General features: G+C 32.3%; 2 protein-coding genes across 2 annotated transcripts; both read right to left on the reverse strand.

Annotated features, from left to right (window-relative positions):
- Positions 1-3,491: 3,491 nt before the first annotated feature.
- On the reverse strand, positions 3,492-5,290 carry LOC107958801 (uncharacterized). Its single transcript, XM_016894684.2, has 2 exons — positions 4,945-5,290; positions 3,492-4,340 (listed from the first exon to the last, which is right to left on the reverse strand). The coding sequence occupies exons 1-2, from the start codon at positions 5,009-5,011 to the stop codon at positions 3,745-3,747; spliced, it is 663 nt and encodes a 220-aa protein (XP_016750173.1). The 5' UTR covers positions 5,012-5,290; the 3' UTR covers positions 3,492-3,744.
- Positions 5,291-9,307: 4,017 nt separating this feature from the next.
- LOC107958799 (cytokinin dehydrogenase 7) lies at positions 9,308-12,739 on the reverse strand. The gene is made up of 4 exons (XM_016894682.2): positions 11,939-12,739; positions 11,522-11,794; positions 10,653-10,915; positions 9,308-9,842 (listed from the first exon to the last, which is right to left on the reverse strand). Exons 1-4 carry the CDS (start codon positions 12,632-12,634, stop codon positions 9,515-9,517), a joined length of 1,560 nt encoding a protein of 519 aa, XP_016750171.1. The 5' UTR covers positions 12,635-12,739; the 3' UTR covers positions 9,308-9,514.
- Positions 12,740-13,998: the final 1,259 nt, after the last annotated feature.

Consider the following 13,998-nt stretch of genomic DNA (forward strand, 5'->3'; position numbering starts at 1 on the left):
TGTAATCTATTCATATTCAACTGTAGCTTCAGTTAACTTTTGCTTTTTCAACGCTCCATTTCTTCTTCTCCGTTTTTTTTTTTTTTAAAAAACAAAAATGTTATTGAAGACATTTATTTACTTATTTATTTGTTTTCCTCCTTTGAAAATTCAAAATTCAAAATCTATTAGTCTTTCACAACTCTTTTACTTTTAATATCAATAATTTAATCTCTTCAATTTTTTTATTTAACAAATTTTTCATTAAATCGGATAGCAATTTTAAGATGAAATTCATGAAATATCAAATAAACAAATTAAAATGTTGATTTTGTATTGTAACATCTTTATCTAAAACAACATTACAAAAAAGGTATAATGAATATAGATTTTTAGCCAAAAAAAAAATTAAACGCATTATTAATTGAACTCCAACTATAAAAAATGAATTTTAATTTACAAAATGTACTTGAACCTTAATTGTAGAGTATTTTTTATTTAAAGAAATTCTGAAGAAAAAGGGGCGGTTTTAATAAATGGTGATGTTAGGTAGGAACAGTGCAATGAAGTCCACATACATACATATAATTTGAGTTGTTTTAAAACTTATGGTAAGTAATTAATCATCCAAACCAGAAAGGAATGTAAGTTGTTTCGTCATTATTGGCTGATGACAATAAGTCCATTTCACTTGGAGTTACCCCCACTGCATTTTCTTCTCTCTCAAGGACCAATCCATTATCAAATTTTCAAATTAAGGCTTTTATGGCTTCACATGCCATAAGGCTTAGCACGTACCAAATTTTAAAGAGAAAACTAAAATATTATGAAATAATCATTTTAAATTTTTAAGAGAATCTGAATAAATTAATCAACTTTAAATATGGTTATCATACTTCATGGACATTTTAATTTATTTTAAATTATATATTGATTTGAATAGAATGGTGGTTAAAATTTCTGTCAAACATTCGTTTAACACAGATACAAACCATGTTACACCCATTAAATGAGAAAAAAATAGATTTAATATTATAATATTTACATTTTGAAGTATTTGTATATGAAGTGTTGGTGGTAAAAGTATTAGAAAAGCCCTTACACTTAGGAGCAGATTGAAATTCAATTACACTTTATATATTCCCTTCGTCTAGTACTTAGAGTGATTAATAGTTTAATGTCTCGATATTGTCATTCGAATTTTTAATGAAAAGTTTATAAATGATATAATTCCAACTTATAATTAACAAGTAAAACTTAATTAATATATTATTTTATACAATTTCAAAATATATACAAATTAATTTACTCAATTTTCCCATAAAATGGTTAAATTGCGATCCACCCTTTTTAAGTAAAGAGCTTTTATTGATGCTGGCTGAAAACAAAAGGCACCGTCAAGAACTTGTTCTGATAATAACATCAAATATTACGCAGCTCCAACATGTTGTCGTTTGTAACCTCATTGAAGCGGCGGCTGCTTTGTCTCACGTCACTGTTATATTCTTTCATTTGTCGCTGCACAAAAAAACATTAGTCTAAGAATATTAAGAAAGATGAAGATTTTATTTAACTTTTGGTCGATTGGTGTCAGTTTTTAAGCAAATTTGTAAGACAAAAAAAAAGATTTCGTTGATATATATATTGTCACAATTCAATCTAGCTCGTTCTATTATGGGAATTTATAGGTTTTTCAATTCTTATATCTTTTTAAAAAATTGAATTCACATTTTCAAATATAAATGGTATAGCAATAACAATTATATATATTTTTAAAGATGAAAATAACATGTTGCTTCTTCTGTAGCAGACTGATATGGAATTTTATCCATTCCTAATGTCGTAAATCCATAACATACATCAAGATATTTCATTAATTTTACAAATTAAATAAAACAATAAAAAATGTGCCAATGGAAGTTAAAGTGTTAAAATTAAACCTATAAATACTTATAAGTAATTGGAAGAAATGGAATTAGACTAAGTTTAAATCTTAAAATTATCATTATTACGAAAATTTTACTTAAAGATCATCCCGATCAAAATAGTACAAATCTCATACCGATGCTTGTATAATTAAAATTTGAGATATCTTCTGCTTATTGTTGTCTTACCTTACCGGACATTTTTAAGGTGTTGATCTCAAATGGCATCTATTTAAACAACTTTAGACATAACTGGAAATTTGCAGAGGAATTCTGCTCCCAGAATCTGATTCCAAACAATTTAAAATGCAACTTCCAGAAGGATTCCAATGGGATATTGGTTTAAAGAAATTGCTCTTTCATTTCATCCCTGTGCCTTGGCCGTTGGATTGGAATGTTTCTCCACCCCAAACTATATTCCAAATGGATGATCCAAAGGGAAAGTTCACACCTTTCTTTAAAAAAGAAAAAAAAGAGGCAAATATAGGATTATATTACGAACTGGGAAATTCTCAATAAGAAAAAAAAGGGTTGCTCCTAAAGAAATTTGTTTTCATCAATGGAGCCTAGAGGTGCTTGCAGATCAAACAGGTCTTCATTTGAGAAATGGGTGGCAATTGTATTGACCTTTCTAGCTGTGGTTTCACCTCTCTATGTCAACCAAAAGCCAACAGAACTGGAGCTTGAAGAGCAATCCATGGACTCCACCTCATGGTTATGTCTCCTGTTTGTGCTACTGCTCTTAGCCTTTGCTTTCTGGCTTTACCTGAACCAGAGCTTTACTAGGTTTGACCGTCATTGGATTAGGCCGAGCAGGTATTCGTCATATGAAAGACTGGTTGCAATAGGCTTGATAGTCTTAGGTGGTCTTTCTCCTCTTTATATCAACAAGGGCACGAGTGAGTTCGCACCTGACGAGCAGCCCATCAACTTTGCTTCGTGGTTGCCTCTTCTGCTATTGATATTAACCTTGGCCATCGTTACATTGCTTTTCTGTGATAGAAGCTTTACGAAGTTCGATCCTAACTGGATTCACAGAGTTGGTGGTTCTTCTGCTGGGATCTTACTGGTTCTTTTGGTTCTTGCTGTCGTTTTGAAGTGTAAGAATACCGGTTGAAGTTGAATTTCTAACAACAGGAAGTGATTCATTAAAGAACATAAGTCATGAAACTTCTGTTCCTGTCAATGTCGTTTCATAGTTGCGGGTATTAGACCATGTCATTGTAAGAAGCAAGAATGTACAGTTTACTGTTAAACTGGTGTTTTATCCAGTTGTGTATGGTTTCCATAATCTCTGTAACAGGGCTTTGCACCACAAAGCCAAGCTCTATACTTGACCATATTGGGCGCATGGTGTGAATGTAGTTCAAGTGTTCAACAATGTCACCTGCTCACGTATGCATAAAATGTAGATTCAAGATAAATTTCATGAAGCACCACAAAAACAACATCGAATGGGGGCCTACCAGGGTGCCAAGCATAACAACATACACCATTCCAAGCGGGAAAGAGAAAAGCCAACGCCTCTTTAAATCGTGGTGTATGATGGTTCACAAGTCAATGATGAACAACATGTACCATTCCAAGTGAAAAAAAAAAAGTAATTGTCATTCCAAGTAGGTTCACTCAATTTGAAGGTTGACACATGAAACTGGAGAATTCAATGGCACAGTGTGAAACTTGCTCAATGTGAAAAAAGAAACAAATCAATAAAATTATAACAATATATAAACCCCTCGAAAAAACTACTAGAGAGGCTGAGATATATAAGGCAACGGACTGAAGCAGGCCTCAGAATGAACAATCCAATGATAAAGAGTTCGGATACTATAGGATATGATCATATTCCGAAGGCATATCCTGCAGCAACGAAAGCTGTTACGGCGTACAGCCACATGTGATGAAGTCGAGATAAATCATTAGCACCGCTGCATTCATCATTGGCACCACTAAAGCATCCCGGTCTCGAGATTTTAGCCACACCACCTTGTGCAACAAAGCTACTGTTATGCTTGCCGTTGCTGAAAAGTACACACCAGAAATAGGGACCCCCACCATCGGAGCCGGTCACACCAGCCCCAACTTCAGTGTGGTTCTTATTGTAAAGAATTTCCAAACTCTTCTCGTTTTTCATCAACATCGAGAAAGCTTCAGAAGGCTCTACATATTTCGATTGGCATCCAAGTAAACGACCAGTGATTGGAGAGAGGGTTGAGGCTTCCACACCACAGTTGGGGGCAAAAGTTTCAGAAAATTCAGAGTCAGCGGGCTTCTTGGCCTCTCCTACAGCTTTACAGTCACCTTGGTATGCTTTTATATACTGCAAAGCAATGCAGGCCAGGCCTGGGTTGTCGGTGAGAGCCGATGACTTGTGAGCTGTCCTATTGGCATTAAGCGCAGCCACCAATTCATCCGCAGGGTTATCGGTTACTTTGGCTACAATTGAACAGTTCCATCATAAGGGCTCCAGCATAATGATAAAATTAGACCATAAACTGAAACCACAAAGATAGTTCCTCTTCCCTCTTCTACAACAGATGATTATTCCTTATCATAGACAAGCAAGAAATATACGGTGGAATTAAATGCATTAACAATGTTTCCAATCAGAATACACGGAAACCTGAGATGCAAAATAAATTTTCTTTCACTTATCCTCCTTTATCAACTAAATAAAGGCCTGAAAAGATTAAGCCAACTGCCTAAAACACACAGCTTTAAACATGAGATCCAGGGGGGAAAACTGCTTAAAGAAAGTCATATCAAAATGGGCAACCATTCAAAGTTTAGACTTTAGAACCGCAATGCCTGAGATTCAGATCAATACTACATCTTACCAACTAATAAATAAAAGCAGCATTTGGAAAATATGAAAAAAAAAACCCAGAAATAAACATGGAAAAAGGATATAACTTAATAGTTATTAAGCAGATTCATCACTTACTCAGACCAACAGAAAAAGAAAAATAAACTATCTTTTTTTAATTTTGTAACAGAAGCTAAAGCTGGATAAGAGAAAGAAGAGGAGAGGGAGACTTACTTTGAGTGTTGACAGAAACAGATAAGAACAGAAAAGGAGAAAAAAGAAGCCATAAAACCATTGCCATTGTTGCTGGGTATTTCCTTTTTTTTTTTCCTTACGTTGCTATGAAGAATATAACTCAGTAGATCTGATACAGAAGAAAGAAAGAGTCAGTAAAATGTCTACTTCGTTTCGGTTGCTGTACAACTATGGCTAATCTGTTATTTTGGTCTTTATTTGCCGACATTACCACCATCCGGGTTCTTCTTGGACTTTAAAATAATTATCTCGTGTGTTATTCTATTTTAATTTTAAGAAAAAATGATTAAATCTACAACACAGATGCAGGTGACGTGAGGAAGGCAATTTTTCTAAAACCAACTGTTTTCGTTATAAATTATTATTTTATTATTATAACCCCAAATGTGTTTAAATATTATTTTTGATGTTCAATAAAACTTATATTTGAATTTAAATATTAATATCTCTGAACTTTTTAGATGCAATCTTATTTATACAAAATAAAATATCTTTAAACATGGTTGCATATTAAATAAAGGCTCTAATTAAACAATAAGGAAAGAACGTCAACACACAATTAAGTATTATTGGGCCATTTGCTCAATTAATGGACCTAAGCAGTGCGTACTCTGAATGTATCTGATATTAAGGTCCCCAACTTCAAATGTTGAATGTTTGTCGTCACAAATTCATCCTTCCAATCAACTGATATCCTTAATGCATATTCCTTCAAATATATGTGTATACATCATTAATGCAACCATCTCTTTGTAGGATCATAACATTTTTTTTCTTTCTTAACAAAAAAAAAATTATATGACATGATTTAATTGTTGAGAGTTTGCCTTCTATATATATATATATATAAAAACCCACCATGTTTTGACAAAAAAATTATAATAAGAAATATTTTAAACAATAAAATGGGATAAAAATAATTTAAGTATCAAAATAATATAATCGAGTTACTAGATTTTTTCACATTTAAAATAAAATAATTTAATATTGAATATAGATGGAGCAGTGATGAACTTATAATTTTTAATTATTTCATTTAAATATGATAAAAGTATAAAAAGATAAAAGTATTATCATAATAATATTAAATATAATTTTTAAAAAATATTTTAATAATTTCATAATGAAATCAGTGAATTAATTGAAACGATATTAATTTAATAAAATGCTTAAATAGTAATAAAATATGTAAGTACAGATAAGACAACGGGAGGAAAAATACATTCCATGAAAATGTGGACATTTGATTTTCACTTTCCTCAAGAACAAACCCAACAGGGCTTCTATGAGGGAATAATTGGGTCTTTTACGTCGGGCTTAACCCTAACAGAGCTGGTTGCTGGGCGTGAGGCCTCCAAATGTATCAGCTCAGTTCATCTTTTCTTATCTTTATCTAAGCTCAAAAACATTTATAGATTAATTGAACTTTCCAAATGAAATTGCATCATCAAGCCCATATATAACTTTTATCATAAGCTTCATAAATATATTCCAAACAAAGTGATGATAATATACATAAGCATAAATATTTAGAATTTAAAATTTAAAATTACATATGAAATTAATAAAATACATATAAAGAGGGATTGTACGAAATTATGATTTCACTTTATTCTTATCTCTTTTCAATAAGAGAATGACTAATCAGATTTTTTACTTCTGAAAAAATTCAAATCCAACTAAATGCTAAAAATTAAGAGGAAAAACTGATTTGTCATTCTCCTATTAGAAAGGGATAAGAATAACGTAAAATTACAGTTTCATACATACATCAAATTAACAATACTAAATGCACTACAATTATTTATCACGATGTTGTCATCAATTGTGAGTTAGTATCGAGTTAACTTGCAACACGAATTCAATTAATAATATTATTAATATACTGATGGAGATAATAAGTTGTGCATTTTAAAATAAAAATGTATAAAATATATCAAGATGAAGTCTTAGCTTAGTGGTAAATAAAATGCATAGTGCAATTGCTTTGTGTTTAAATATCATTATATGCATATTTTTTTATTTTTTTAATGGAAAATACTAAAGTACCATTGAATAATATAACTTATTTTAATTACAGAAAAACAATTAATATTTCTATAATTTAATAACTGAATTGATGATTCAGTTGATAGTAACAACGATTCAATATTTCTAAAAAAAAAATTCTAGCTAAGCTACTATCCAAAAATCAGTAAGATTAATATATATACATTTTAGAAATCATTTCACTTAGCCAAATCAAATGAAAAAGAAAGAAGAAGTCACACTCCAACTCTTATGAATAGAACCAAAGAGGATTGAGAGATTTAGTATTTTCGCAATACAATCTTTCCTATGAAATCAAGGATCAGTCAGCTGATTTGTGGCTGTCGTTTCTAATATATATTAAAATCAATAATATTCAGTATTAAATTATGTCGTCTCTAATATAGTAACATCTCCAAGCTGTATAGCCTTAATAATATCTGTCGTCTTCCTTCCATGTCAGCCACACTGAAGCCCCACATTTCAAATCCTATTACCACACCTATAATATGTTTGTGGCTTCATCCTCGCTCAAGACAGTTGTAGGGAACTATAAGAGAAGGGAAAGTGGACCATAATGAAACTGCATATATAATCAGTAGACGTAAGAAAAAAGAATCATTCATGGCTACCAACTGTAAAGTTCACTAACCATAATATATACATTTATGAAAATACCGATTTAATTTTTTATATATGCAGAGAAAGGCATGCATGCAGCCTACTCCAACTTTAATCTGCCTTACAAGATAGCTTACTACCTAACGAAGTAACTGGACCATATGTCCGTGCCTTTAGGCTTTTCATTAGACCGTGACAATAAAAAAGAGTAATTTTATTGAAAAGTAAAGATAATAGAAATACAACCACTAACACCGTCCAAACTTAATTTCGAATGCATGCAAAGTACCACATTTTTTTCTTAGTGTAATATATAAAAATTTATCTTCTCTTGGGTAGGCTAGAATCAAATTGTACCTCAACAAATGTTAGAGGGAGCCATCAATGATTGGTTGGTACATGTGATATCTTACAATAAATCATGATCTTGTAATGAAACTCTAAAGTTGCTATTGGACCCCCTCCATTTTTAACTTTTTCTCTTCTTTTTATAAGTGGAAATTGGAAAAAGGAAAAGACGAAAAGAAAAGGAAAAAGGAAACCAAGTAGATTCGATTTGCATTGTTTCGACATTCAAACAATTAAGAAAACCTAATGCTTAAGGAATAAATAAATGAAAGAGAATAGCTTATATTAAAATGTTTAATTTTTAGACACTAATAAAATTAAGTCATGTCATTTATTTTTAAAAAGATAAAATATATATATATACATTCATAGTCAGCCTCAAATTATTTAAAAATAAAGAGTCAAACTTAATTAGAAATTCAATTTCATAGCAAACACGATTCATTCCTCTTGTAACCTTCACATGTTTCTCTGAATTCTTGAGAATATAATATTTATTATTGTTTTGGCATTTTGATCCACAAAATATTATCAAAGTAATGAACTCATGTTTTCATGACTTTTGCCGTTAATGTTTTTATAATTTTTTTCACAGCCTAAACCTGAAGGGTGTTGTTCCCATTATAATTCTTGTAAAAAACTGCATCTTTCGTTTTCCATGTTTCAATATCCCTTTCTTCACGAAACTTGAACAAAGTTTGTAGCAAATATTAATTTAAAGCTGAAACAACTACATATAATGAAAGAGAATTTTGTTGTATTATGTGATATTATTTAATTAAAGTCAATTTAAGTTAGAGAAGAGATTACCTATGGATGTGTGTATATTTTTATTTTTATTTCTTTAAAATTTGATGACATAGCTTAATATTGTTGGTACCTAAGAGTTAAATTTTTTTAAAAAGTTATTGCCAATAAATAAATAAATGGGAAGATTTTTTTGATTTTTTTTTATGAAAAGTTAATTTTATATGCACTTTTTCGAGTTTTATACTTTTTAACTCTTAAAATGATGTTTATTGAAAAAAGAAATGAACATAAATTTTAAAATATGTAATTTTACAGTTTGAAGTCAAATTTTCTAGAATTGTAACATTAAATCCCACTTGGGATTAATTATTATCTCAAAGATGACATGAATTGAATGGTCCAAATTGATTAGTTTATATGAATGACAGGGACCTGAATAAAAAATAGAGTCCAGAAGCAAATGGAAGTAGTTTCTGCATGATGCCCCATTTTGAGATTAAAGAAAAAACTTTATAACAGTTAAATCAGTTTTTAGTCGAATAGATTATTAGTCGAGTTTAGATTTTTAATTAAAATGAATCGTATACATAATCAGTTTAACTGAAATTTAAATTTTTTTTGGAGTTTTTTTTTCTTCTTTTAAAAAGGAATCCAAATTATTTGAAGAAGATTTTTTCCCCTTTACAATGACAATGCAACATTCATTGTCATCAATCATTTGCAAACGGAACTGACCTAACCCACAAATTAATTAGGGGGGAACATTAAAGCTGATAAATGTGATGATATGCAAAAAAAAAAATTAAAATTCCCTACTAATTATGATATTTGATGGGTCCCTCCTGAAAATATTTTGCCCCGGTGCAAGTATGGCCATAGGATCAAAGCTAGCCTTCCTCTCCACAAATCTTGACCAGCGATTCCCAAAATGTCGTTCCCAATCCCCTTTTGATTGGTAGTGAGGGAGGTATAACTTGAAATCCAAACCCACTTTGATGCACCAATTTACAATCTCACGGTTTTGAGCAACCAATTTTTCAACAGATGGGCCATTGGGAACGAAGCGTAGCAAAGCCACGATGTAGAAGATTTCACCTTCGGGTAACACCACTGACGTTCGATCATCCCATCTGAAAAAACACATTTGAAAGCAACCACACACACACATATTAGAAGAACAAGATATTCATGTATACCCATCCATTTTATATGGAAGAGGATGAAAGCAGCACCAATAAATGATGCTCTATATCTGCCCCTTTTTTATTCATTATTCAATAAAATAAAAACATTCTTTCATCATATCTCATCATTGTCACGCCAACTAGAAATGAATTGTTTATTCTGATAATCAAGCATTTCTCTTTTCTCTACATTTATCCAAAATTGAATGAAATAAATGACAGGCTTTTATAAGGTATGTAACTATATACAGCAAAAAGACACGTAGGATTGCATGTCATTGGGTAACGACGATCTTATCCTATTCTATAATTGAGGAAGTTGGGACAAAAGAATCTCAGTTTTCCTTAATATCATTTATAGAATTATTTTGATATTTTCCTTTTGTGGGGCGGCAATGCATGTCAAAAGATCTGGTTGCTTGGTTTGGTTCAATTTTTTACGCCGCAAACCGGTACGGTTACCCTTTTTTTTACTGGTCTGACTGCACAAATTCTCGAGGACGGATATGATCCGTTACAGTTGAGCACAGAGTAAGACGGTCCTACAGCCGCAGTTTGCTTAGGGATAGGTTGATGTTGTAGGCCATATGATATAATATTGTGGGTCCCTCTATGTGATTGACTCTATTGGGAAAATTTATTAAGAAATTATTTGACCTCTTTCGGACAGCATAAAATCTTAACCACAAGAAGCTCACAGACATGCAGTTTTGACATAGGGGGTCCATAAAATAAATAAGGGGGAGTTTTACTCACTTGCTACGCAGAAGAGGGTAGATCAGCATGGGCCCACCGACTCCATCTTTCAACATCGTTTTAAACACCGTCCGATCAAAATTAACGACGTCCGATTTAGACACGAAGAGGTTCAACCAAGGGTGAGGACCATCCCCAGGGCCATTGGCTTTCACTTGTTCCTCCGCTCGGTTTACACGCAATAAGAACTTCGTGTAGCTTACGTCCACCTGGGATTTCAACCCTTCAACAAATCGTAGCCGTCCAAGAAGCCCGTTTACGGCCTGCATAGGGAATACAGTAAAATAGAAGGAAGTCAAGGACAATACCGTCATTCCATTGTTTAAACCAAATTGGCACTCGTGAATTACATAGATTCCATGATAGATGATTGTGATGGGGGTGTTTGTGGCCATTTCCGGAACTGTGCCAGTGGGGGACCAAAACGCCACCCAAAATCTCATTCATATAAGGAATAGTTACAGTAGCGTCCCATTCTCGTAATTAAACCCCTTAGGTTTGGCAGTTTCGGCAACTGCTTTATTTCGAATGTCAGAAAATCCGATGGAGGAGTAGAATAAGGCAGTCCTCCATCGCTGACGGTGTGAGAAAGCTCTGAGATTTTCTTTTGACATTCTTTTTCACTGTCCGGCGACAACAGGGTCGATGATAGGACCCCACGAATTTCTTTTTTGATGTTCATGGTCAACAGTTTTATATGGGATCCACTTAGTAAACGCCTAGGTCAAAACTAAAAACTCAGTATGCAACAGAGAAATCATGTATGTCACACTCAGTCATCGACGGTTAGCAATCAAGGTTCAAACTTGTTAGTTAGTCCATGATGCAGGAGATTAATGAATAAACCAAAAAAAAAAAAGAATTGTTACCGTATCTACAGTTGGGTGGTCACTGTTGCGGTAATGGAAAGCCACTTCGAGGCAGTACAGGATTGAGCCGGCGGTTTGAGAGATATGAGTCGGGTTGAACTCATGGCCCGAGTCCAATGGCACGGATGGCCAACCATTGAACGGGTCATCGTTGTTACAGAATACGAACCCTTCCACGTAATCAAACGACTCGCCTTCTTTCTGAGTCACCAGAAACTCAGCATCCCGAGTAAATTCCTCAAACTCAGAATACACTACCCTGATCCATCTTACCTAATCATACAAATAAATAAAATAAATAACATAGCTAAATTACGTAGCGGAAACGTGTCGCTCATGCACTTCAAATTAAAAAATGTAGAAAATTTGTATATGAATAACAAGAATTATTTTATTTCTTAAAACAGAAATACCCACCATGTCTGGAGCTTGTTGGAGCTTAATTCTTGCTCGGGTAATAACACCGAACTGACCAAGCCCGCCGAGGACTCCGAAAAAGAGTTCGGAGTTTAGCGTTTCGGAGCAAACCGTTATTTCTCCTTTTCCAGTTACAACTTCCAATTCCGTGACGTTCGACGTTTGCGGACCATAACGGAAAGCTTGTCCACTAACGCCAGCGTTAGATAAAGTCCCACCCACCGTTAAGCTGAGGTAATCGGTCCACGACCTTGGAGCATAGCCGTACCTCGAGACGCACCGTGTCAAGACGTCTTCCCATAATGCCCCGCCGGAAACATCGATATAATGAGAGCCATTGATTGGCAAGAATTCGAAATGGTTTTTCTCCGTCGAACGCATGTCTATCACGAGCCCCCCCTCGGCCATCGCCTGACCGTTAATTGAATGGCCGTTACCCCTTGCCGCCACCGTCAAATTGGAGGTCCTCGATGCGAGCTTAACGACCCGACTTATATCTTCGGCTCCAGAGGGTTTGATTAAGAACAAGGGCTTAACCGAATAAAGACCACCGAAATCTTTACTGGCTAAACTGCTAACATCACCGTTTTCGATGCTGCCTTGGAGGTCGAGGGATTTAGATATGCTGGAAACATCGTCGTCGAGCTTGGACTCGGCGTCGTTGTCGTGTACGATTCGCCCCAAGTAAGCTATCATCTTTGTATGCAAAAGCAAAAGAGACAAATAAAAGAAATGGTAGTTTTAGTTTATTTAGATTTTAGAGCACTGTAAAGATGAGCCGTCTTTGGAAGTTAATTGGAGGGGCTTAAATAATGCTGAAATGAAGATTTTTTTTTATGAGGTTTAAAAAATTATTGGGCTAACTAACCTATGATATAATAAGGATTTTTATTAGGTTTAGAGTTAAGATTTTTATTTGAGTATAGAGTCAATTTAAAGTTTGTAACCAATAATTATTTTTTTAATAGATTTATAGAATACAAATAATTAGTTATTAGATTAGTTCAAAAAAATATTAAATATATTAATATTATTTTTAAATATATATAATTAAGAACTTACTTTTAAAAAGAACTAAAATATTATTTAATTAAATAATAGTTGAATAATATATTAAAAAAATTAAAAGAAGTTTTTTCTAGCAATGGTGTATATTTTGTGTATGATAAAGAACTGTAAAAATAATATGTATTATTTTCGTTTATATATTTATTTTTGAATAAAGATATATGAAAATAATAATGATTGCAACTTAAAAGAAAAAAATGAATCTAGATTTTATTTTTCCAACAATATATTAAAGCATTATTAGTAACATCAATGTATTAGGATTTCAAATCTTAGCCTCTATAATTTTTTCCATTGCAAATATCTTTGAAAAAAATTTCCTCAATTTAAAATGAATGCAACATTTGGATTATTTGTGCATTTACTTTTTTTTTATTTCTTGTTAATTAATAAATAAAAATGTTAAACTATCCCTACAAACACTTGCTATTTTAATGCGAAAATGTATCTCACCCAGTTTAAGTGAAAATAGACTTAACAATAGGATTGCTTCTATCACATTTACACCTTATGTCAACAAAATAATAATAATTTAGAAAATGAATTAGGTATAATCTCCCAATTAAGTTTATGAATATTAGGAAGTGGTATAATTATAAATCGTATTGATTCAACATTTAATTGATTCAAAGTCTTTTTTCGAATTGATATTTTAATTAATTTTTTATTCAATAAGTCTAATTCAATAACAGAGCCAAAGGGCAGGTAGGAGACGCAGGCCGCTAAAACGAAAAATTTTCATTATCCTTTATAATTTATAAAATTTTAAATTAATAATAGTAAAATTTATTTTAGCCCTCCCAAATATAATAAAAATTTAATTTTATCTTTTAAAAATTATAAAGATATAGGCTATTAAAATGATGAAATTACATTTTTTACTTTAATAAAAATATACAATTTAATTTCAGCTCCCTAAAAAAATTTTCTGATTTCACCACCGATTAATCCAATTTGATTCAAACGATATTAGTTAAAATTGAAATTTAAAA

The sequence above is a fragment of the Gossypium hirsutum genome, chromosome A05 (assembly GCF_007990345.1).
Source record: "Gossypium hirsutum isolate 1008001.06 chromosome A05, Gossypium_hirsutum_v2.1, whole genome shotgun sequence".
NCBI lineage: Eukaryota > Viridiplantae > Streptophyta > Magnoliopsida > Malvales > Malvaceae > Gossypium > Gossypium hirsutum.